This window comes from Emys orbicularis, chromosome 13, assembly GCF_028017835.1.
Source record: "Emys orbicularis isolate rEmyOrb1 chromosome 13, rEmyOrb1.hap1, whole genome shotgun sequence".
Lineage (NCBI taxonomy): Eukaryota > Metazoa > Chordata > Testudines > Emydidae > Emys > Emys orbicularis.
The window spans coordinates 4692229-4715541 of record NC_088695.1 but is presented as its reverse complement, the minus strand read 5'-3'; the positions used below and the strand labels follow the sequence as shown (position 1 = coordinate 4715541).

Genomic DNA, 23313 nt, shown 5'->3' with positions numbered 1-23313 from the left:
CCCGAACTCACCCAAGACCCTGGGGGCACACAGGGGACCTCTGGTGAGTGTACCTTTGTAAATATTACACATGGTTTAAAAGCAAGCATGTTTAATGATTAATGATTAATTTGCCCTGGCAATCGCGGCCAGTACAGCTACTGGAAAAGTCTGTTAACGTGTATGGGGATGGAGCGGAAATCCTCCAGGGACATCTCCAGAAAGCTCTCCTTCATGTACTCCCAAAGCCTTTGCAAAAGGTTTCTGGGGAGGGCTGCCTTATCCCGTCCGCCATGGTAGGACACTTTACCACGCCAGGCCAGTAGCACGTAGTCTGGAATCATTGCATAACAAAGCATGGCAGCGTATGGTCCCAGTGTTTGCTGGCATGCAGACAACATCCATTCCTTATCGCTCTTTGTTATCCTCAGGAGAGTGATATCATTCACGGTCACCTGGTTGAAATGGGGCAATTTTATTAAGGGGACATTCAGAGGTGCCCCTTCCTGCTCTGCTGAACAGAAATATTCCCCGCTGTTAGCCACGCGGGGGGGGGGGGGGGAGGGGTGAAGTGATCATCCCAGAGAATTGGGTGTGTGGGGGAGGGGAATTAGTTGGGTTTGTGCTGCACGTTAACCCTGAAACCGCAGCCCCTCCTTTTACATTGCAAACCCATTTTAAATGGCCAACCCAACGGGTACTTGGTATGGTTAATGAGAGCAGTACTGTTTTAAACCATCCCCACATGTTAACAAGGTTAAAAAAGCCAAAAGACTGTGTCTTACCATGGCTGCCTGCAAGCTGAAATCTGTGGCCTGGCACTGCGTGAGTGATCTCTCACACCAAACCGGCAGGCCCTCAATATAAGAGGAAAAATGCGACCTTGTAACGAAAGCACATGTGCTGTGTGATGTGAACAGCAAAATTTAACGTGAAAGAGTGTACCCATTGTTCTCTAAAATGTATCTTTTTTAACCACCTCTCCCTTCTCCTCCACCAGCTGCAAATGTTTCTCCTTCACAGAGGCTAGTGAATATTCGAAAGCGGAAGCGAAGGATGCGTGATGAAATGTTTACAGAACTACAGACTGCCTCCCACGCTGACAGAGCACAGCAGAATGCGTGGAGGCAGTCAATTACTGATTATAGAAAAGCCCAATATGAGCGAGAGGAGAGGTGGTGGGCTGAATCGCGGGCTGAAGAGCAGAGGTGGCGTGCTGAATCGCGGGCTGAAGATGAGAGGTGGCGTCAGCTTGCACACAGAAGGCAAGAGTCGATGCTCCGGCTGCTGGAGCATCAAACTGATATGCTCCAGCGTATGGTTGAGCTGCAGGAAAGGCAGCAGGAGCAGAGACCGCCGCTACAGCCCCTGTGTAACCAACAGCCCTCCTCCCCAAGTCCCATTGCCTCCTCACCCAGACGCCCAAGAACACGGTGGGGGGGCCTCCTGCCACCCAGTCACTCCACCCTAGATGATTTCCCAAGCAATAAGTGTTAAAGTTTTAAAGTTTTAAACTGCAGTGTGTCCTTTTCCTTCCCTCCTCCCCCACCCATCCCAGGCTACCTTTGCAATTATCCCCCTAGTTGTGTGATGAATTAATAAAGAATGCATGAATGTGAAGTAACAATGACTTTATTGCCTCTGCAAGTGGTGCTTGAAGGGGGGAGGATAGGGGAGGGTGGGGTGGTTGGTTTACAGGGAAGTAGAGTTAACCGGGGGGGGGGGGGGGGCGCGGAGATTTCATCAAGGAGAAACAAACAGAAGTTTCACACCGTAGCCTGGCCAGTCACAAAACTAGTTTTCAAAGCTTTTCTGATGCGCACCGCGCCTTGCTGTGCTCCTCTAACCACCCTGGTGTCTGGCTGCGCGTAATCAGCGGCCAGGCGATTTGCCTCTACCTCCCACCCCGCCATAAATGTCTCCCCCTTACTCTCACAGATATTGTGGAGCGCACAGCAAGCAGCAATAACAATGGGGATATTCTTTTCGCTAAGGTCTGAGCGAGTCAGTAAGCTGCGCCAGCGCGCTTTTAAACGCCCAAATGCACATTCCACCACCATTCGGCACTTGCTCAGCCTGTAGTTGAACAGGTCCTGACTCCTGTCCAGGCTGCCTGTGTACGGCTTCATGAGCCATGGCATTAAGGGGTAGGCTGGGTCCCCAAGGATCACGATAGGCATTTCAACATCCCCAACGGTTATTTTCTGGTCCGGGAAGAAAGTCCCTTCCTCCAGCTTTCGAAACAGAACAGAGTGCCTGAAGACGCGAGCATCATGTATCCTTCCCGGCCAGCCCACGTTGATGTCGGTGAAACGTCCCTTGTGATCCACCAGGGCTTGCAGCAGCATTGAAAAGTACCCCTTGCGGTTTATGTACTCGGTGGCTTGGTGCTCTAGTGCCAAGATAGGGATATGGGTTCCATCTATCGCCCCACCACAGTTTGGGAATCCCATTGCAGCAAAGCCATCCACTATGGCCTGCACGTTTCCCAGAGTCACTACCCTTGATATCACCAGGTCTCTCATTGCCCTGGCAACTTGGATCACAGCAGCCCCCACAGTAGATTTGCCCACTCCAAATTGATTCCCGACTGACCGGTAGCTGTCTGGCGTTGCAAGCTTCCACAGGGCTATCGCCACTCGCTTCTCAACTGTGAGGGCTGCTCTCATCCTGGTATTCTGGCGCTTCAGGGCAGGGGAAAGCAAGTCACAAAGTTCCATGAAAGTGCCCTTACGCATGCGAAAGTTTCGCAGCCACTGGGAATCGTCCCACACCTGCAGCACGATGCGGTCCCACCAGTCTGTGCTTGTTTTCCGGGCCCAGAATCGGCGTTCCACGGCATGAACCTGCCCCAGTAACACCATGATTTCCACACTGCTGGGGCCTGTGCCTTGGTCTAGGTCCATGTCAATTTCCTCATCACTCTCGTCGCCGCGCTGCAATCGCCTCCTCCTCAGCTGGTCCTGGCTTTGCTTTGGCATGTCCAGGCTCTGCATATACTCCAGGACAATGCGCGTGGTGTTCATAGTGCTCATAATTGCCGCGGTGATCTGAGCGGGCTCCATGATCCCAGTGCTAGCTATGGCGTCTGGTCTGAAAAAAGGCGCGAAACTAGTATCTGAAGGACCAGGGGAAGGAGGGAGGGAGGGAGGGAGGGGCGAGTGACGACATGGCGTACAGGTACAGGGAATTAAAATCAAGAAAGGTGGCTGTGCATCAGGAAGAAACACAAACAACTGTCACACAGAATGCCCCCCCCACCCCCAGAGATTGAACTCCTAAGCCTGGGTTTAGCGGGCCGTTGATTTGACGGAGGGAGCGGGGAAGGAAATGAATACAGAAGAAATCTATTTTTTACATCTTAAGACGACGGTGCAGCATGACTGATAGCCCTCGGCATTTTCTGGGTGCTTGGCAGCAAATACTGGGCACTTGGCAGTTAGCCTTCAGGCCTATTGCACGATCTGATACCCACTGCAGTATGATGACGATGGATACCAGTCATAATATACTATCTACTGCCAAAAGGCAAGGGGTTGCTGCTGTGTAGCAATGTAGCCCCATGTCTGCCAGCACCCAGATCACCCTCGGCCACTTCTGGGTGCTTAGCAGAAAATACTGGGCGCTTGGCAGAAAATAGCATACTACAACTGATAGCCATCATTGTCAAGACAGTTCAATAGGACAGAGCATGTCTGCCCAGGTGCCCATGATTGACAGCCACTGCTGTACAACGAGGACGGTTACCAGTCGTAATAAACCATCTACTGCCAAAAGGCAAAAGGTAAGGGGCTGGTGCAATGCAGCCCTACGGCTGCCAGCCCCACAGCTACCAGCACCCAGATCGCCGATGAAGGCTACCAGTCATGCTGCACTGTCTACCACCAAAAGGCAGTTAGCTGCTGCTGCTGTGTAGCAATGCAGTCCCACGTCTTCCGGCATCTGGATGACATATGGTGACGGTGAGCTGAGCTGAGCGGGCTCCATGCTTGCCGTGGTATGTTGTCTGCACAGGTAACCCAGGTAAAAAGGCGCGAATCTATTGTCTGCCGTTGCTGTGACGGAGGGGGAGGGGCCTGACGACGTACCCAGAACCCCCCGCGGCACTGTTTTGCATCATTCGGGCATTGGGATCTCAACCCATAATTCCAATGGGCACCGGAGACTGCGGGAACTGTGGGATAGCTACCCATAGTGCAATGCGCCGGAAGTCGACGCTAGCCTCGGTACTGTGGACGCCGTCCGCCGACGTAATGCACTTAGAGCATTTTATGTGGGGACACACACAATCGGCTGTATACAACCGATTTCTATAAAACCGGCTTCTATTAATTCGATCTAATGTCGTAGTGTAGACATACCCTAGGATGCTTTGCATCCACACACAGCTTTCCCCTGGTGGGATGTTACCTCCTTTGAGTGGAGCAAAGACTCATTCCCATCTTCTGCAGTGTCCCATCAGGGTGGGTGGGAGCACTCCGGTGATTGCAGTTGCATCAGGCAGTTGATCCTCCCAACTGCATCCTACAAAATCACAGGGCACTTCTCTTCTCAGCAGGACTGCGAGCGGCCAAGGCACTGATGTTGCTGCTCTTGGGCCTTCAGAACATGCCCCCTTCCCATTCAAACAGGCTTGAGAGGGAGAAAAGAGCCTGAGCTCCCCCTCTGCTACCGCCTGCAGCAACAGGGGCTGGGGTGCTCAGGAAAGAACCAATTAGTGGCACAAACTACTGGAATGGTCAATAGCATCCAGTCTAATGGAGGTTTAATAATATCTCCCTCCTGTCCTCTTTCCATCCCAATTTGAGATTTGAGGGTCTCTTTTCTTATTGTAGTTTAATGAATAAATGACATGAATCTAGCTTCTCCTTAATTTTGCTGATTTCCTAATCTCTCTCTAGAGACTTCACACAGTATATGACCTCCTGGGAGGGAGAGGAGATTGGGGCAGGGGGGAAGTGCCAACCCCTGGTTTACTTCCTGGTGGCCCCTAGTTTACCCTTAGATATCCAATCTCCAGACAGTGCCCCAGTTAGGGATTCCCCCAGGCAGCACCTAGGCCCCAGTTTACCTCCAGACACTTATATGCCACCAGCTTCCCTCTCAGACACCCCATCTGATCCCCACAAACACTGCTCCGCAGCAGCCACCCCAAGCTTTCCATCCATCTACCCAGTGCCCCCAGCACTCAACACAGCTGCCAAAACGTCATGTCCTACCCCCTTTCAGTGGTTGGGGCAAGATGTACTGACCGCAGGCTGGAATTTGCAAATATGAAAATTAGCTAAGTTACATAATGCCACATGCACAGAATTTGGCAACTATGCATGGGGTGAGTATTTGTGTGAGCACACATGGTTGGTAAACTTTTCCACATGAAGTTGTGATGAATGAGGGTCTTGATCTTTTAACTTTTACCCATGAGATTATTCCCATTGACACCACTGTACAGCACCTAGCACAGTGGGGTCCTGGTCTATGGCCCTGGGGCACCGAGGTGCTATGATAATACACAGAATTAATAGTAAAGGGATTACTTGTGTGAGTAACGGTTGTAGGGTTTGACTCAGGCATCAATCTGCAAAGACTTAAGTGTATGCTTATAACTTTGCATGTGACAGTAACTCTACTGATTTCAATGGCACTAGTCATGTGCTTAAGATAAGCATATGCATATATCTGTGCAGGAGTGGGGCTTTATGCTAGCAGCTCTTTATGCAGTGATTGGATTTTGTAAAGTGTCCTGTGCGTTTGCAGTGCTATATATATGTTTAATAATAGAGGATAAAATGAACGGTATGAGTGACTGTTCCAGGGCTTGTACATCACTCTAAGTACCTTGGGGAGTTTTGGAGTCTATGGTATTCAGGACTGAGCCCCAAACTGCTACAAAATTGAATGGGAGGACATGTGACCTCATTAAATCAATATACCAATCCATCAATGCAGGATTAAAAATAGACGTGCGAAGAGAGACTCTCAGGCAAGGAAGGGGAGTAAAATAAGCATTCAACCTCAGACTGACTCTTTTCAGGGTTTAGATGAATGGCCTACCAGTCCTCTTGGAACAATCCCCAAAGCCAGGACTCCAACAAAGTGCCTGCTGTGTACTGATGATCTGGACATACTATCACGGACACCAAAGGGTCTCTACAGAAATTTACACCACCTAGAAAGCCCCTACCAGCTATGGAAAAAACAAAAATTATGGTATTTCAGAAAAATCTCCAAAACAGTCAGGTTTTATTACAGAGACAAGGAAATTGGACACACTCTAAATGATACATACCTGGCCCTCATAAATCCATCAGGAAACTTCAGATTAGCTAGCAGAGCCCTACAGGACAAGGTTCTACAAGTCTTCTATGCCATAAAGAAACCACTGAATAGATACAACCTCCCCAATAAAACTACCTGACAGCATAATCCAACCATTTTACTACAGGGAAATGAAGCCTAATTCTAAGAGCCAACTACAGTGACTAGGATAAAATCCTCCACCTGCAGTTCTGCAAACATACGCCACAGGCACGGAAACTCCGGCAGTAATAGCTGCAGACCAGAACTAGACCAATTCCCCTGGAAATCTGCATCCAGAAAAGAATATTCAACTTCTGGTGCCACTTCCTGGAAAGCACCAAACACTCCTCACATTGCAAAATACTAGGGGGATCAAAAACTAAATCCAAATGAAATTATCCACATCTTATATCTTTGCTCCCCAGGATCAATAATTCCAACCACCTAGCCAATGAAGCAAACAATTAAAACAGAAATGTGATCAACATGTCAGACCAGTACTACCTCAAACACCACTGGACAAGGCACGGGAAAGAACAAATCAAAAGTTTGACTCCAGCAGGTACTATGATACAGGGCCAGGCAAAACTAACACAGATTCTCTCCAAATACAGAACCAGTGACCAGTTGAGGTGGAAATCAGAAGTTCCAAAGTCCAGCCTTAACCCATGATGTCAACATGACACAGGAGAGATTGGGACAGCTGTCCCAATATGCCAGTGTCCCAAATATGAAGGTGTGAGAAAGTTTAAGGAAAGCTATCAGGAACCCTAAAAGATGTCTCATCAAAAATGAATGAAGAAAAACTAACTGCTCCTGGAAGAAAGGGCAGAGACAGTATGGGGTGACAAGCCACCAGCTTAGGGATGGACAATAATGATAAATTTCAGGTTTCAGAGTAGCAGCCGTGTTAGTCTGTATCCGCAAAAATAACAGGAGTACTTGTGGCACCTTAGAGACTATAATGATAAAGGAACACAGGTGATCACATCCCAAACAGCGTGTGTGGCCCCTATGCTGTGTTGGCTGTCACCCAACCCTGACAGATATCTGAGGGGCCTGTTTTCCCCCTCCACTGGCAACATTTGTGTAGCTCCACATGCCAGTCTAGCTCCACATGTCAGTGAAGACTCATTAAATTGTACCCAGTGGAGCTGGGCTCTGATGGGGAAGAAAGACGGAGATAAGGGGGTCCCAGTGCAGGGGGTGATGTAGAGGTTGTGACCCCCATCACTGTACAAAGTGCTAACCAAGCATGGGGGTGTACCTGGTGGGGCTGGGTTCTGGGGGATATTCGGGGGGAGCTGGATGAGGCTGGGGGGGAGGAGAGAGTGGGGTGGAGTGGAGCCCCCTATGCACAGAGCATTCATTAATTCATTTATTCTGCTTCGTTACTTTGTAGCTAGTGAGCTCAGACCCTGGCCTTGTGATTGACTAGCAGAGCAGAGAGTGGCAGTTCTTTCAGCCTATGGGGTGTGTGCAGGGAAAGGCATAGAACCCACTTTGGCTACTTTTCACAATTGCTGGCACTGAGTGGGGATGTGGCCGGAGTCACGCACCAACTCCAGGGTCTGGTTAACACTGCAAATTGCTGGTGTCACCATTTGCTACTGGTAGCAGCTACTGGCATGTTGGGTTCTCTTTCGCTGCCCTGTCACGATCTGCTGCCTCTGCCTTTCCCCATCCTTTAGTCTTGGGGCAGGAAGTTGTGACAGATGGGGGCGTCCCAAGGTGAAGTGAGAGGGTACCCGACAGTGCTTAATTTGAACGAAGGAGGTGCTGAGGCTCAAGCAGTTTTTTTACTTTTATAAGTGACGCAGCAAGCCGAGAGACGCCGGGGCTCTGAACTGCCAAGCCTGCAGACAGCGGGATTAAACCTTGGCACAAATTAAACCCTGGTGCCCAGGCCAGAGATTCTGATCTCCACGGGAACCTGGAAACCACTGACTGCAGCCGGAGCTGTGGTGTCTAAGCCCATCTGAAAATCAGGCCACGTCTACACAGAGTTCCCCTCACGGGTCCAGGGACCCAGCTCAGGGAGGCCTCGCTCTGGTTAGTTTGTTTACAGGCGTGCGGCAGTTGGCCGGACAGAGGCGAAGGACCCAATGGGGCGTGGTCCAGGCGGAGCTAAGTATCTGATTGGTTTCACTCGGCAGCGGGGCGGAGCTTTTAACCGACTTTCCTGTTTTGATCCGAATTAGGCGCTGTTGACCCCCTTGGACGCGGGGCTATGTCGGGGTCGTTGTTGCTGCCTGAGGCTCCGGCTGGACGGGCCCGCCCCAGTAAGCCCTGCTGCTGCTGCTCACGGTGCGGGGCTGCGCGGGCGGGGGAGTCTCGCGTTCCGGGGGAGGGGGAAGACTCGTTCCTAACGGCCCCGCCCTTAGTCAGGGGCTGCGCAGTGGGAAAGAAATATAGAACATCTGCGCATGCGCAGCCAACCGTAGCCCGAATGCCCGGGCCCTGAGTTGACAGAGCGCGCGACGTGAGAATGAGGCGGGCCCCGCCCCCTCCCTGCCCGCCAATCACTGTCTGGGCAGAGCCCCGCCTTCCGTGACGTCCATGGCGGCTGAGGATACAGTGGGCCCCGGGCAGAGGGTTCTGTGTTTAGTGCGGGCTGCATCTCGTCTGTGTCCAGTGCCTGCAGACTGGCCGGGATGGTACAGCCTGTGGGAGTAGTGGGGCGCGCGCGCACACACACCCTGTCAGGGGAGGGGGCTCGCCCTTCCTCCAGTCCCCCCATAGGGGGGTTCACATCAGGGGTGGGAGACCAAGTGCCTGCGTGGAGCTCTCCATAGCTCTTTGGGGAGGGGATTTAATGTGGCACCCACTGATAAGGGTGGGGGTAGGCCAGTGGAGAGGGAGGAGAGGTATTTTAGTTACTGCATTGTCTGATTGCTCTGTGTCTCTGACAGTGAACAGAACAATTGAGAGCACCAGGCTGTCAGTAAGTGGGGGTGCTCCCTCCCCCCACTTGTACCCAGAGGTGGTTTCCTGTGGGCAGTGGGGGAACAAATCTCTGTTGCCCCATCTCTCCAGTGCTTTGGGCTGACTGGAGAGAAGCATTTCAATTATTAAGGCACCCATTGCTAATGGCGGGGCAGGGGGTGTTCAGGTAACTGGCCCAGGGCTGGGGGATCCGTGTTTTGTTTTTATCGCATGTGCTAACAGTTACAGTTTGGGGTCCAGCTTAACCAGAGAAGCAGCAGCAAGATTGGAGTTGGGGCTGGGACGTCTGCCGCTGTGTGGAACCCACCCTGCAGCCGCTGTGGGCTCATCTACGCAGACATCAGCACCAGTTTAACTTAGCATGTGTGCACGTGGACACTCTTGTTTCAGTTTAGCTTCAAACTCTTCCTAAAGGACTTAAGCTAAATCAAATCAGCCTGGTTCAGAACAGAGTAAGTGTCCACAGGTGCACACTTGCACTGATTTAACATCACGTTAAACTAAACCACTGCAAGTTGGAGTATAGCTAAGCTCTGAATGAGACATTACAACCTGCGAGAAGGAGCTGATCAGAGCCTAACACAAGTCCCAGGCTCCTGGCGTGAGAGGAGCAATGGAAGAAGGTGTGTCCCCCATTGATGAGGAACTGCAGCAAAAGGAGCCTCTTAACTGGTGTGTAGCTGTAGAGAAGAGAGGGGAGCCAGGCTATTGGAACAGGCTGGGCAGAGACACTGAAACTTGCTCAGATGAGGGCATGGTTTTAATGGTAGATGAAGCTGTTCAAACTGCCATCCTTGAATGCAGCAGGGAACGGATTGCCCTACTGGGCTTTGGAACAGGTACCCAGCTTGTCCCTGCTACTTGTTTTTTGTGTGCCTGGACATAGCCAGAGGTCTTGCAGCGGGTGCATGGGCAATCTGGTGGATGGGGATTGTCACACATCTGAAATCCTGACCTACATCTCCCTTTGTTCCACTCCACTTTTGCTTTCCTCCTGTGTGTGAAATGTGTGAGAGGCATATCCAGAATCATTGCACAGAGACAGGGCCCTGGCACTGCATGAAAATGAGCAGGTGCCTGGGGATGGCAGGTAACTTTGGCCATGGAGCTCCACCAGTCCCAGCATTTTTTACTGGTCAAGCTGCTGTACCTGCAAAACATGGCCCAGAGCTCTGGGGGAAGCTCTTTGCTAAGGCCGATGTGCAGGGAGAGGAGACTTCCAAACATCAGAAATGCTGGGGGTGGTCTCCCATGGCAGTTGCCTGGTGTCATTCTGTGTAAACACTGTCAAGGTATTTCACTGTCACTAGTTGAAATCTTCTCTTTTTCCTGATAAAGATTTCAAAGGAAACTAGCTTCTTCCCTTGGAGTTCACACCTCAACTGCTAGCAGAGGACCTCACCCTCCCTCTGTTAGTCTTAAAGGTGCCACAGGACTCTCTGTTGCTAGCTTCTTCAGCTGAGGGGAGAGTGGGATTCAAGAGAGTCAGAGAGATGACCCCCTGTTGTTTAAACCCTGGAGCAGAGCCCAGGGAGGCCAGTCCATAGTCTGAGGGACCTGAGGTTTGCTTCAGACTCTGCACAGAGTGTGGGGGCAGGGACGAGATTGATAGATTTTTCTGTTGTACATCTGATACCTTTGCTACTTTGCCCTCTTGTAATTACTCTTAGAGTTAGAGAAGAAACCTTAGAAAATCCACTGGGTCTATCCCAGGATGGTTTCCCCTGGGGTTTCCCAGAGGCTTTTCTGTTGAATGCTGTGAACCTAGTTGTATTGTAGCTGCAAATAGGAAAACTGAACCCCTTGTTTCTCAGACAGTCAGAGGCTGCAGTCTGTGCTGGGGATGCCTTCATTGGTGTTCAAACCAGATAGATTGTGCATGAGCTTCCCTTAAGGGACGGGCAGGGTTGACTGGCTCGAACCTCTGACTGGCCTCAGGTTGCCTGGTCTAGTGCAGGAGGGTTGGGTGCAGCGGGAATTGGCGTGCTCAGTGCCTGCGTGTGGGGAAAAGTCTGATCCCATCCCTTTCTCTGCAGCAGGAGGCAGAGAAAAGGTCAGTGAGAGACACATTCTCATCCCCTAACCCCTTCGGTCAGCTGGGAGCCAGTCTGGGTAGCAGCGCTGTGAGAGCACGCAGGAGCAGTGAGAGAAATTAAATAGTACAATGTTATTCTCTAGTCCTAGGCTCCATTGAACTATGTGCTGGTTGGATGAGTGAGGGGTTAATTTGGATTTGGTGAATTTATTGTGTTTAGCTCTCTGATTGGGGGTGGGTTGGTTGGTTGTATCCGGGGTGTGGAGGAGAGCGCTCTGGGGAATCTAAATAGCTATTTGCTGTAAGGCAGCTCAGACACTAATACTGCTAGAGAGTCTGCTCCCCTGTCCCAGGAACATTCATAGCTTTTCTCTTTCAGGTCATTGGCCTAACTCCAAGCGCTGGAAACTTGTGATTAAAGTGTTAATCGCACTTACATTTTTGATCATCATCATCGTTGCTCTAGCAGCATTTATCGCAGGTAAGTGCGTGGCCCTTCCTGACCCAGGCTACGGCTACACTAGAGAGTTTAAGCCCTCTAATGTAGTCACTCTAAACCAACAGGAGAGAGTTCTCCCGTTGGCTTAACTGCTCCAGCCCCCATGAGCGGTGGTAGTTATGTCAACAGGAGAAGCTTTCCCACCAACATAGTGCTGTGCACACTGGTGCTTTTGTTGGTGTAACTTAGGTCGCTCAGGGAGATGATTTATTCACAATTATTTGCCACAATTATCCTTTTTTATTATCTCTATTTTACAGGTGAGAAATAGAGACCCAGAGAGATCAAAGGGGGTGGGCTGGGGTTTAAAGGCACAAAGGGCAGTTAGGTGCCCTACTCCTATTGAAAATCCTGGATGTCTAAGCCCCTTAGGGATTTTCAAAGTGACTTGAATGGGGAACTGACCCCTCCCCCCCCATCTCCAGAGTCCAACACCAGCACCTTAACCACAAGGCTGACCTTCCTCACGGATTCATAAAGGATATTTCTTGCCCCACTGCTTGCTGGTTGCCTCAGCAAAGCTCAAACTCATGGGCTGTCATTACATGTGTGTAGACATTAATTGACTGAATTTTGTGCCTGCCATCTCGCCATTACTAAGCAACACATCCCATCTGTGGCGCTGTGCTATTATCGAGGTGGCCTTCCTGCATCCCATCTTCAGAGCAGGGCTGGCTTGGGCTGTGGTGTCACTGAAACACTCCTTATAATACAATGTAAACACCTCCACTAAGGCTGAGAACATGAACCCACAGTGAAGGAAATCAGAAATGAAGGTTTCCCAGGGACATTAACTGGTCTGGCCCTGTCTGTGCTTTTTTGAGGGCTGCTCTTCATACAGTTCCATGTGCAATATGTAGATAGGATAGTTGGAAGCATGCCTGTGGGATTGGAAATGGTCTCTCTTGGGTCTTCCTATAGCATCTGTCACTAGTATCTAAGCCCTGGGGTCCAGGATGATTTAGCAGCTGTGGGAGGGGTGTCAATCCCAACTCGCCTGGTGCAGTGGAATGTTGTCTGTGTGTGTGTTCCCTGGCTCACCCATTGTAAACTAGATCTTGTTAGCTCTGGGGCTACGTATTGCAGGGAGTTTTTGTGCCATTAGGCAGAGGAGGTAGTTGGGGAGACTGACCCAGTCAAAGAGGCTGCCAGAACTGACAAGCTCCTTCTGATGCCATCAGGTTGCCCCTTCACTTGAAGAGGGCATTGGCAGAGGTCTAGCAGCCTCTCCACTCAGTCCTGCACATTCAGGTGTTCTTTAAAAGGTCTGAAATTTGAGAGCTCCCTGCCTCTGACTTCACTGCCCAGATGCACTCCTGCCTGTGGGTGTCTACCTGACACTGCACTGTTAAAGTTGCAGGGAAATTTACATCCGGTCCATGTGTTGGTCTTTCCTTTTCTTCCTCACTTCCCTGTGGTCATTTTCAGACTTAACCTTGTGACTGTTCCTCATGGAGTATAAAGGCACATGGAGGAGGTTGGAAAAATCAGCCATTGAGGTACAAAAAATGGGTGTGTAATTGAGAAATGGGTGAAAGAGTTTGAGTTAAAATCCCACCCACCCCCAGAGAAGAGAAAGGGGAGAAAATTCCTCTTTGAGATCAAGCAGGGAGGCAGGGAAGTTCCTAACCAGTGAATCCAGTGGGTCTAGAATGGCTTGTCCTGGCTTATGGCACAATAACCCTACCTCTGTGTCCTTGGTGTTAGTAAAGGCTGATCCCACTGCTGCTCCTTCCCTGAAAGGGTTACATTTCAAGGAAGCTTTCCAAGAAGTTGTGTGTAACTCTGTCCCTGCTGCTGCATTGGGGGAAAGAAGGAGGGTGGGTGGGGGTGTTCAAAAGGAGTTTGCCAGAGTCTGGTGGCCACTGAAATTCTCTGGGAGTTGTGTGACAGACTTGGCGGCTTAAGGCCATGGGGAAATCCCAGCTGAAGGATGACTTTGGATGCTGAGCCTTTTTAACTCACCTGACTTAACCTAACACACTGTCCCCATTTCTGAGGGTCAGGTGCCACCTTGTGGCCATTTGTCACTGAGAATTACAGCACTTGCCTAAAACTAATTCACAGGCTAATACTCTGCACAGGCTTCTTGTAAGCACAGGACAAAATGCTCTGGGCTGTGCTAGTCCCCCCCCACGCTGAGCTCGGAACATCCCTGGAATTCTTACTGGTGCAGACCCTTATATTGAACACATTTCTGTTCGGATGGGTCTAGCATCAGATTCCCTGGGAGCCGGTCTCTTGCACAGATTAGTGCAGTGAGGGTTTGTTTCCTGATATGAGTCTAATCCCATCTTCATCCCCAGGTGCATCTCTAAAGCAAAGAGCCTGGAGAGGGGAGGTAGCCAGCTGGGGTAGCAGGACGTCCCTGGGCTAGTGGACCCAGCGTCCCACACAATCTTATTGAACTATATCTTTGCCATCAGTATTCTTCTGTGTTGGCCATCAGGTGACACTCCCCCTACCTGCCTGCTCCACGCCTTCATGGTGAATGTGCTGTTGCTGCACTCTGCTCTGGGTTGCTTGTCAGCTGCACTGTCTGTGAATTTGACCCCCAGAAGCTAAGCCACTAAAGAGGAGGGGTCGGTGCCCATCCCTTGTTTCAAACGGCCTATTTCCTCCCTCAGCACAGCGGTCAGGGGCGTAAGGAGCCTGCAGCCTGGATCTGAGGGATTCTCTCGCCTCATTCACTCGGATACAGAGTCAGGCTGGGGGTAGGGGACACAGTCTCTGACCCTGTGTTACTTGCTTCTCTGTCAGTGGAAAAATCCAAACCACCTGTGGGTGCTCCGGCCCCCCCTGCGGTGCCCTGCTGCCCGGACGGCTGGATCGGATACCGAGGGAAATGCTATTATTTCTCAGAGACTGAAGGGAACTGGAACAACAGCCAGAGCCAGTGCTCTGCACTCAGCGCCTCCCTGGCTGCGATCGACAGCGATCAGGAAAAGGTGAGAGAGCGGCAGATGTTTCATCCCAACAGACTGGGCTCCTCATGCTGGGAAACCTGAGAGAGTTTCTGGTGGCTGTATCTTAACCCTGGCTAGTGCTGGGCTCACAGTCAGGGGTCACGGGGATCGCTCACTCCCAGCCTCTTTCCCAGAGCCCCCAGTGGGAGGACCCTCTTGGTAGGGCTGGGCTGACCCGGCCAGGTCAGCTCCTGGCCAGTGGAGCTGCCTGTGGAGAAGCTGCCTCCGCAGCTCACCACAGCCAGTGACTCAGTGGGGTGGGGGCTCCGTGTACCTGCCGGGGGAAGCACTAAGGCTCTTGGGCTCTGCAGGGAGTGAGCTCTGCCCTTCCTCAGAGCAGCTCCCACCTGTTCCGGCCAAGGGGGACGAGTGCTGGCTCTATGTGCAACACTGCTGGGAAGGAGCCTGGCAAGGAGGGTAGAGGTGCTAACGAAGTCAAAGTTGCCCTGACTTTGAAGTTCAGGGGCAGGTCTGTCCATATAAACATGGATGTGGGGATGGAGACAGATGGGGGTAAAACGGCCTCTGAGCAGCCCCCAGCTCCTGCACGTGTCCCCAGGCTCCCAGCTGAGCAGGCCCCAGTCTGATGGGACGTCCAACAAACCGGGATTCTCAGCCAGCGATCGGTTCACCGGCTGAAGCTGCTGTCAGAGGAGCGGAGCTGTGAGCTGCCAGCTGCCCTCCTGGTGGCCCTTTACTTGCTTCCTCCACTCCTTTCCAACCTAGAGTGGGGCTGGTGGAGGGGAGAACGGTTGCTGTCATGGAGTCCTGTCTTCATGATCCACAGTTGGCTCATTAGATTGGGTTCTCAGAGTCCCTCCAGCGTGGGCTGGGCTGGTGTGATTGGACCTGGGGCTCTCAGCTGGCAAATTACAGGTGGCCCATCCAAACCTGAACTTCTGAGCAGGGGCAGGCGAGCACCACAGCCAAGGGCCTAAATATAACCTGACTTGTCTTATTTTTCAGGATTTCCTGCTGCGCTATAAGGGCTTCCTCGACCGTTGGATCGGCCTCCAGCGGGAGCCAGGCCAGCCCTGGATGTGGCCCAACGGCACCGAATTCGACCAGCGGTGAGTCCCTTTCCCTCCAGTAACATTCTCTGTGTTAGATCACAGGTACCTGACATGCTGCCAAAAGATGAAGAATATATTTAACCAAGGTTGTTTGGGGGTGTGGGAATGTGTCTGGGCTCTTACTGGTATTTGGTTTTCATGGACTAAAACCAATATTCCAGCAGCGTTTGCGCTAAATGTGTTATTTATCATATCATCATAACAAGTGTTATCATTGTTTGTAATACTGTAGCACCTCTGTGCCCTAGACCAGGGCCCCGTTGTGCCAGGCGCTGTACAATCACAGAACAGAAAGATGGTCCCTGCCCCACGGGGTTTACAATGCAGTGCAGTTCTGGGCCCAAGGGAGGTTGCTGGAGGAGACACTAACCAGAGCTCCCCCGTCCCCATTGGCCTGTCCGGGTGGAAGTTAGACTCCCTAAGCCCACTCTGAGGAGTGGTGTGCGGAGATGAACAGGGTCCTTCACTGTTGGGGTAATTTGAGGCTGTAGGGAGAAATCTCATTTCACTACTAACAGTCTCCCCTGACAGCCCGTGGGGTTTGAAACAGGCTCGCGGCCTCTCTGACAGTTCCTCCCCAGGCCGCAGGGGATCGTATCAAACTCTTCTCCGCAGAGAGGAGCTGCTGCTGCTCGCTGCCAATCTGTGGATTCTCTCCCCTCTGGGCCGAATGGGCCTGGAGAGAAAGTTGGGGCGAGGGGAGAGCGTCAGGCAAAGCTGAGTAGAGGGCAAGTCGTGCCTAATATCTACCAGCACAAAGACTCTTCTGGAAGCCCCAGCTGTCGTCTTTCAGCCCCACCCGCTTTCTCCTCTCCCTGCCCTGCAATAGCCACTACTTGTTGCCTACATTTGCCAGGGAGGAGGAGTCTGAAATGGGGCTGATGCCTCTGAGCGCAGCCGTCTGTGACTGATGGGCAATGCCCCGCCCCTCCCTGACTCCCACCCCTGGCATCTTTGTTGCAGGTTTCCGATAAGAGGAGGCGGTGACTGTGCTTTTCTGATTGATGAGAACTGGTTCGGCAGCTCGCGGTGCAGCACATGGAGACGCTGGATCTGCAGCAAATCTGATCCCTATACGATGGGGAAGGGACGTGCTGTGGAGTTAAAACTTTGAGACTCTTAGGAACTAGGCCTGGAAAAGCTTTATTGGGGAGACACCTTCCACGACCTGAAGATGAAAGAGGCTGGGTCTTTATTCCTTACAGACTCTCCCCAGGGCTTCCCTTGGGGTGATGGGTCTCCAGAGTTAGATTCCTTGGGGGTAGGTGATATTTTCCCTTTGCTCAGTTTAATCCCATTAGCTTGAGTTCTCTGCCCCCACATGGGTTCCGCTTAATGAGCCCCTTCCCTCCTCAGATTATGTCTAGCACAGAGATTCCCAAACTGGTACAGGAACTTGTTGGAAGGGATACACCGTAACAAGTTGACCCCTTTAAATGAAGCTGGTCCAGTGCCCCGTGCTAGAACAGGTAATCCATGTTTGACCAGTTAAGAGGTCAGGGCAGCGCTTGGAGCTATAAAGGATCAGGGAGAATCAGCGAGGAGGAGGAGGTCCTTGAAGAAATCTATAGGATGTTGCTAGGGGAAGGCTGAAGACAGGGGAGTGGCAGAGGGATTTACCAGCTGACGTCTCCATGCTGGAGCCAGAGAGAGCTGAGGGCCGGGGAACACTGGTAGGGCCGATGTGGTGCCCTGTTCTGTTACCTTTCATCTCTAACAGGCCGAGTGCTGGATATTTCCCTGATGAGGACGAAGTCCCAGGGGAGAGGCTGTGGGGGTTCCTCCTGGGAAGAGTGGGTTTGCGCTCCAGCTGGGGTGGCTGACATGGCAGAAGGACAAGAGAGGACCAAAGAGGCCAGGTGTGGTGGAAGATGGACCAGATGTCATAGGATTTTAAGAACTATACGTGCTGGGGGTGATAAATGGACTATGTTTTGGAATGTTGTTGTGGACTGTTTGCACAAGTTTTTGTAATAAGCTGATCCCAGGGATGGGTCTGATCTGGGTGGATACGCCATGACTTTGAAAAAAATCCAATGTTGATTTTTAGATTTTTTTTTAAATTTAAATTAAAACAAGTTTATTTTTTAAAAATAAACCTGTCTGGAAGCCTAAACATGTCTGTTACAATAACATAATATAAATATAAAACGTAATACTTAATACTAAACAATACATATTTGCTGCCAAGTTTTAACGAAGGTCCATTGAACTGCTGGAAATCATGGGCTATGCACCTGCAACCAGAGTTTGCTGAAGTGCTAAACCGGCTTTTGACAGCAGTAGCCTCTTTTGCAGGTGTAGAGAGAAGATTTTCTTCTTTTCAGTGTATTCAACAAGTTCAGTTCAGTGACTAGTTCATTCAAAGTTAAGAAGCCAACTGGGGAGTTGAAAAATGAGCTGTTCTGCTTTTATTTCTCTCCCAATGAATAAAAACTAGGTCTGAGAGGACAAGATCTACTAAGTTCTAAATCTTGAAGGACATGGTGACGAGAAATAATCAGTACACTGGACTAACTGCAGCTACTACTGCCTTTGTTTAATAAATCGGCTTTAAATGCAAACCATGTTTTGATAAACTTTTTTTCTTGTGTATCCAACACATTTTAGATAGTTTTATTAAATAAAATGTTAAAATGCTGGGTTTTGTGCACTTCTATTGAATTTCCATCCAAATAGAGCTTGACATAAATCACAAGTAAAAGATTAATTTGTACATGTTTTTTATTACTAGATGAATCTGAATAAATGTACAGTAAGCTCTGTAATTGCTCAAAAAAATATGTATGGGTATAGTGTAGCGTCCTGGTTAGCAAAAAGAAACACCAAATTGAGTGTAAAGGCTGTATTCAAATACATGCTCATTTGAACTAACAGTTATCAACCAAGAAGAATCAACCTTTCTTTAGGAAAATAAAAAGTACAAATACAAAACAGTTTAAATTGATGATTTAAATCAAGGGTTCCTGTTTGCTGATTTGAAGCATGATTAAAATTGTTAATTTAAAACCAAAGTGATTTAAATTAATCCACCGTGGGTATGATAGAAACAAGAGCCAGTCACACAGTTCTTAAGGACATAAGAGGGGAAGTGGGGATGGCAACCCCCACCAGGGGGCACTTGAGGCTGAGGTGGAATCATGTACAGTTCCCTGGAAGGGCTGGTGGAGCCTGGGGCCAGCAAACCCTGCTCCATGACGTGGCTCCGTTAAGGAAAGAGGTACCCAAAGAAGCAGCAGCCCAGCTGAAGAAAGTGGCTGCTTTCTTAACATAACATCCAGCTGTTAGGGTAACTGATGGGAAGAGGGTGAGGGGAGAATTGCAGGGGAGCCATGAGTGGAGAGAGGATTCCTGGAATAGGAAACAGCTGGGAGCCTGGGGAAGCTGGCTTGAATTGCAGCACAGCCCTGAGGAGAAGGGCTGTGGGGTCCCTTAACCTTGGGGAGGGAGTTCAGGAGCCCAGTGGGAAAGACTCACTGGTAAGGCCAGGGGCTGCAGTGGGACTGGCTGAGGGGAAACAGGAATCTAGAGCCTTGGCACAAGAGTGAATTGGAGCTGAAGCTGCCTGCTGCCCAGGTGAAGCCAGTCCCACTTCCAGCCAGGACTCCCTCCTTTCTCTACCCCTCTCCCTGAGCCCTCCATTCCACTAAGATCCCTACCTGCCTTTTTTCCCTCCCCCTCTCTCCCAGCCACCCCCAGAGCCCCCTGTGATGAAAGTGGGAATTTACTTTTATGAACAATACATGCAGGGGGTTAAAATGCTCCCCCTGGCCAGAGAAAGCAGGTGGTGTTTGGGACATGGAGCCACTAGGGCTGTCTAGGTTCCAATCCGCATGGTTGAATGGGAGACCCTACAGAACAATGGAAACCTCAATGCCTGGGCATGAACGCCTACCAAGGGGGAAACTGAGGCAGCTGAGCCTGGCTGTGGCTGGAGAACAAAGGGATGAGGTTGCTGTTGGAGTCAGAGCAGGACAAGGAGAGAACAAAGGTGGAGCCCAGGGAAGCAGGGCATGGTGAACCCATGGGACCCTGTCCCATCTGATCTCTGGCCTAAGACTATCTCTTTGATACTAGCCTACAGCCTTTCAGCTTCTGTATTGCAGGTGACTGGTGAATTGTTACCTTGTGTTGAAAAGGCTGCCTGGGGTCGCTGCAGATCCTCACTGAGGGCACTGCACCCTGGAGAGGAAAGTCTGAACAGGACCCTACCTCAGTTCAGCTGCCAAATGGCCCCGGTCTCAGAGTCGTTGAAGTTACAGGCCGGCTGTGGCAGAACAGGGGGATGCTTGGGGTCCAGGACACTAAAGTAGTTACTAGCAGGAGACTGACGGAAGGTTCGGGCATAGCCCAGACCCTGTGAGTCCGTGACACTGCCCTGCCCCCCTCCCCACCAGAAAAGCTGAAAAACTGGCCAGTCAGGCTGGAGGAGCAGTTTATGGACAGAGGGTGACTCTCAATGGCTAGCAAGTGCCAGTTCTGAATCCTGTGAATTCCCAGAGCAGTGTCTGCAAAGATTAGGATCAGATTTTCCAGTGGGAGGGCTCACTGTGGGCTGTAGATTAGCATACAAAGAATTGTACCTACAAGGGTGTTTTGGGGGGCAAATACCGTGACAAAGTGGACATTTTCTGCAATACTTTGACACCTGTGTGCCGCAGTTTCCCTGTGTGCTTTGCATTGCTACCCAGGGGGTGCAAAAGGGTTAAATCTGCTCTTAGGGGCAGATTAAAAGACAGGAGGTGTTTGTGTCACACAGCTGTATAGGGTGGTATGAAGGGGTCATTAAAGGGCTGGTAGAAACGGACCCAGATTCATGGAGAATCTGGAAAGGCAATGGGAACCCCAGTGGCCATGATGGTCAGACCTAGCAAACATCAGCCAAAACGAAGGAGATTTCCCATCACATCTTGGAAGAGAAGCAGGACAACGGCCCCAGCTAGAGAACAAAGGGGAAAGGTGATGGCTGGGAGACGGGCTGGCCTCTGGGGAGACAGAGAATCTCGCACTTGGGACTGATAAGGAGACAGAGACAAAAATGGATCCCATACCAGCTTGGCTGGCTGATTGCACTGGCTTGGCCACTGGGGAACATGCCTTCACCTTTGCTTATCATTTCTGCCCTAAGGACTTTCAGATTCTGTAGCCAGGTGACTAATAAATAGTTGCCTTGTTTTGAAAAGGCTGCCTGGATTCGCTACAGGGAGCCATAGACAGAGACAGGGATTGCTGGTGCCGCAGGCCCAGTTTCGGAGTTTTGAAGACCACAGGCCAGGCCCAGCCCACCAAAGGGGGCATGCCCAAGGGACAGGTTACAGGCTGGTATAAACCAGACCCTGTGGATTTGTGACAAAAACTATTGTGTGCTCAGATTTGGGTGCATAATGGTAAGCAACTACCAGATGTGTGAATACAAAAATGGTGCTTCTTCATTTAAATCTCCCAGAGAATTAGAGGTTATGACTGAAAGTGGGGCCAGGTGGAAGAATGTTCAAAACTGTGCCTGAGGTGGACAAATGGCACTTGGGTCTCCAAAAGTGACACCGGTGCTTTACAACTTTTAATTTTCAAACTGTTCCTAAGAGCCAAGAGTGTCTGCTCACACGCGATGCCCAGGGAGCAGCCAAGTATGATGGGACATTCAGGGACACTGAGTCCCATTCCCTCTGCATGCAACCTACTGGAAAACACGGGAAAAAAACCAAGAAAACCCCCCACTCCGTCACATCTCTCCCCCTTTGAGGCTGAACAGAGCAGGGTCACTTAGTCAGTGACCTGGGGAAGTTCAAGGCCCCTGCCCCATGATAAAGCATCGGCTATAACATTGGCACTCCCCCTCATGTAGACTACCTCCATGTCATACCCCTGGAGAAGCAGGCTCCATCTCAGCAGCTTGGCATTAGCCCTTTTCATTTGGTGCAGCCACATCAGGGCCAATGGTCGGTGTACACGGTGAAGCGCCGCCCAAATAGATACGGCTGCAGTTTAAGGGCCCACACCCCCATGGCCAGGCATTCCTTCTCTATGGCTGTATAGTGCTGCTCCCAGGGCAGCAGCTTCTTGCTCAGGTACACAATGGGGTGTCTCTCCCCCTTAGTATCAGTTTGCATCAGTACCGCCCCCAGCCCTGTGTCCGAGGCGTCGGTGAACACCAGGAAGGGTTTGTTAAAATCCAGGTTTACCAGCACCAGGCCCTGGATAAGTGCCCCCTTCAGCGCACAAAGAGCCCTCTGGCACTGCTCGGTCCAGACCACCTTGTCCAGCTTTCCCTTCCTACACAGCTCCGTGAGGGGAGCTGCCAGGGAGCTAAAGTGGGGCACAAACCTCCGGTAGTACCCCGCCATCCCAATGAAAGACTGGACCTGCTTCTGAGTCATGGGAGTGGGCCAATCCTGAATTGCCTTCACTTTGGCCGGCTCCGGCTTCAGGTGGCCGCCCCCCCACCTTGTGGCCCAGGTATGAAACCTTTGCCATCCCCACCTTGCACTTTTCAGCTTTTATGGTCAGTCCTGCATCCTGGAGGCAACCTAGCACCCTCTTCACCTGGGACACATGTTCCTCCCAGGTCTGGCTAAAGACACAGATATAGTCAATATACGCCAGAGCAAAGTCCTCCATCCCCCTTAGTAACTGATCCACCAGGCGCTGCAAGGTGGCTGGTGCCCCCTTGAGGCCGAAAGGCAGGACCAGGAACTCGAAGGGGGCAGTGAAGGCAGACTTTGCCCTCACCTCCGGGTCCAAAGGCACCTGCCAGTGGCCTTTGGTAAGATCCATGGTAGTGAGGTACCGGGCACCCCCCAACTTGTCCAGGATCTCATTGGTCCTAGGCATGGGGTAGGCATCGGACACGGTGATGACATTGAGCTTCCGATAATCCACACAGAACCAGATCAACCCGTACTCCTTGGGGTGAGGTCCAGGGGCTGGCAGATGGCTGGATCACCCCTAAAGCCAGCATGTCCCCGACCTCTCTCTCCAGGTCCTGGGCTGTTTTCCCAGTGACCCTGAATGGGGAACACCTGATGGGAGGGTTGGCTCCTGTCTCCACCCGGTGGACAGCCAGGTTAGTGAGCCCAGGCCGGCTGGAGAACAGCTGCCGGTATGAATGCAGCACCTCTCTGATCTCTGCCTGCTGGGCAGGGGTTAGCTGGTCTGAGAGGGGAATTGAGTCCAGCGAGGGGTCCACCCCCACCTCAGGGAGGAGTCCCACGAGGGGATCCTCTCCCTTCTCCACCCACTGCCCACACACAGCCAGCACCAACTTCTCCCTGACCCAGTACGGCTTCATCATGTTGACGTGATACACCCGGTGGCTGTGAGCTGGGTTGGACAATTCCACCACATAGTTCACCTCCTTTACCTGTCTGATGACTTTGAAGGGGCTGGCCCAGGCAGCTTGCAGCTTGCTCTTTCTCACGGGGATGAGGAGCATCACCTGGTCCCCGGTAGCATAGGAGCGGGCATGTGCTGAGCGGTCGTACCAGACCACCTGCTTCCTCTGGGCCCTTGTTAGAT

At 51.2% G+C, this 23313-nt stretch overlaps 1 protein-coding gene across 1 annotated transcript; it reads left to right on the top strand.

Moving 5' to 3' along the window:
* Positions 1-8456: 8456 nt before the first annotated feature.
* LOC135887310 (C-type lectin domain family 2 member D-like) lies at positions 8457-18669 on the top strand. Its single transcript, XM_065415071.1, has 6 exons — positions 8457-8586; positions 9454-10064; positions 11640-11741; positions 14520-14707; positions 15692-15795; positions 16762-18669. The coding sequence occupies exons 2-6, from the start codon at positions 9839-9841 to the stop codon at positions 16910-16912; spliced, it is 771 nt and encodes a 256-aa protein (XP_065271143.1). The 5' UTR covers positions 8457-8586; positions 9454-9838; the 3' UTR covers positions 16913-18669.
* Positions 18670-23313: the final 4644 nt, after the last annotated feature.

Excerpts from the sequence above, each read along its gene's own strand:
- LOC135887310 (XM_065415071.1), top strand. The coding sequence starts at position 9,839 with ATGGAAGAAGGTGTGTCCCCCATTGATGAGGAACTGCAGCAAAAGGAG. Across the intron at positions 10,065-11,639 it reads CCTACTGGGCTTTGGAACAG|GTCATTGGCCTAACTCCAAG; the intron begins GTACCCAGCTTG and ends TTTCTCTTTCAG. Across the intron at positions 14,708-15,691 it reads TCGACAGCGATCAGGAAAAG|GATTTCCTGCTGCGCTATAA; the intron begins GTGAGAGAGCGG and ends CTTATTTTTCAG.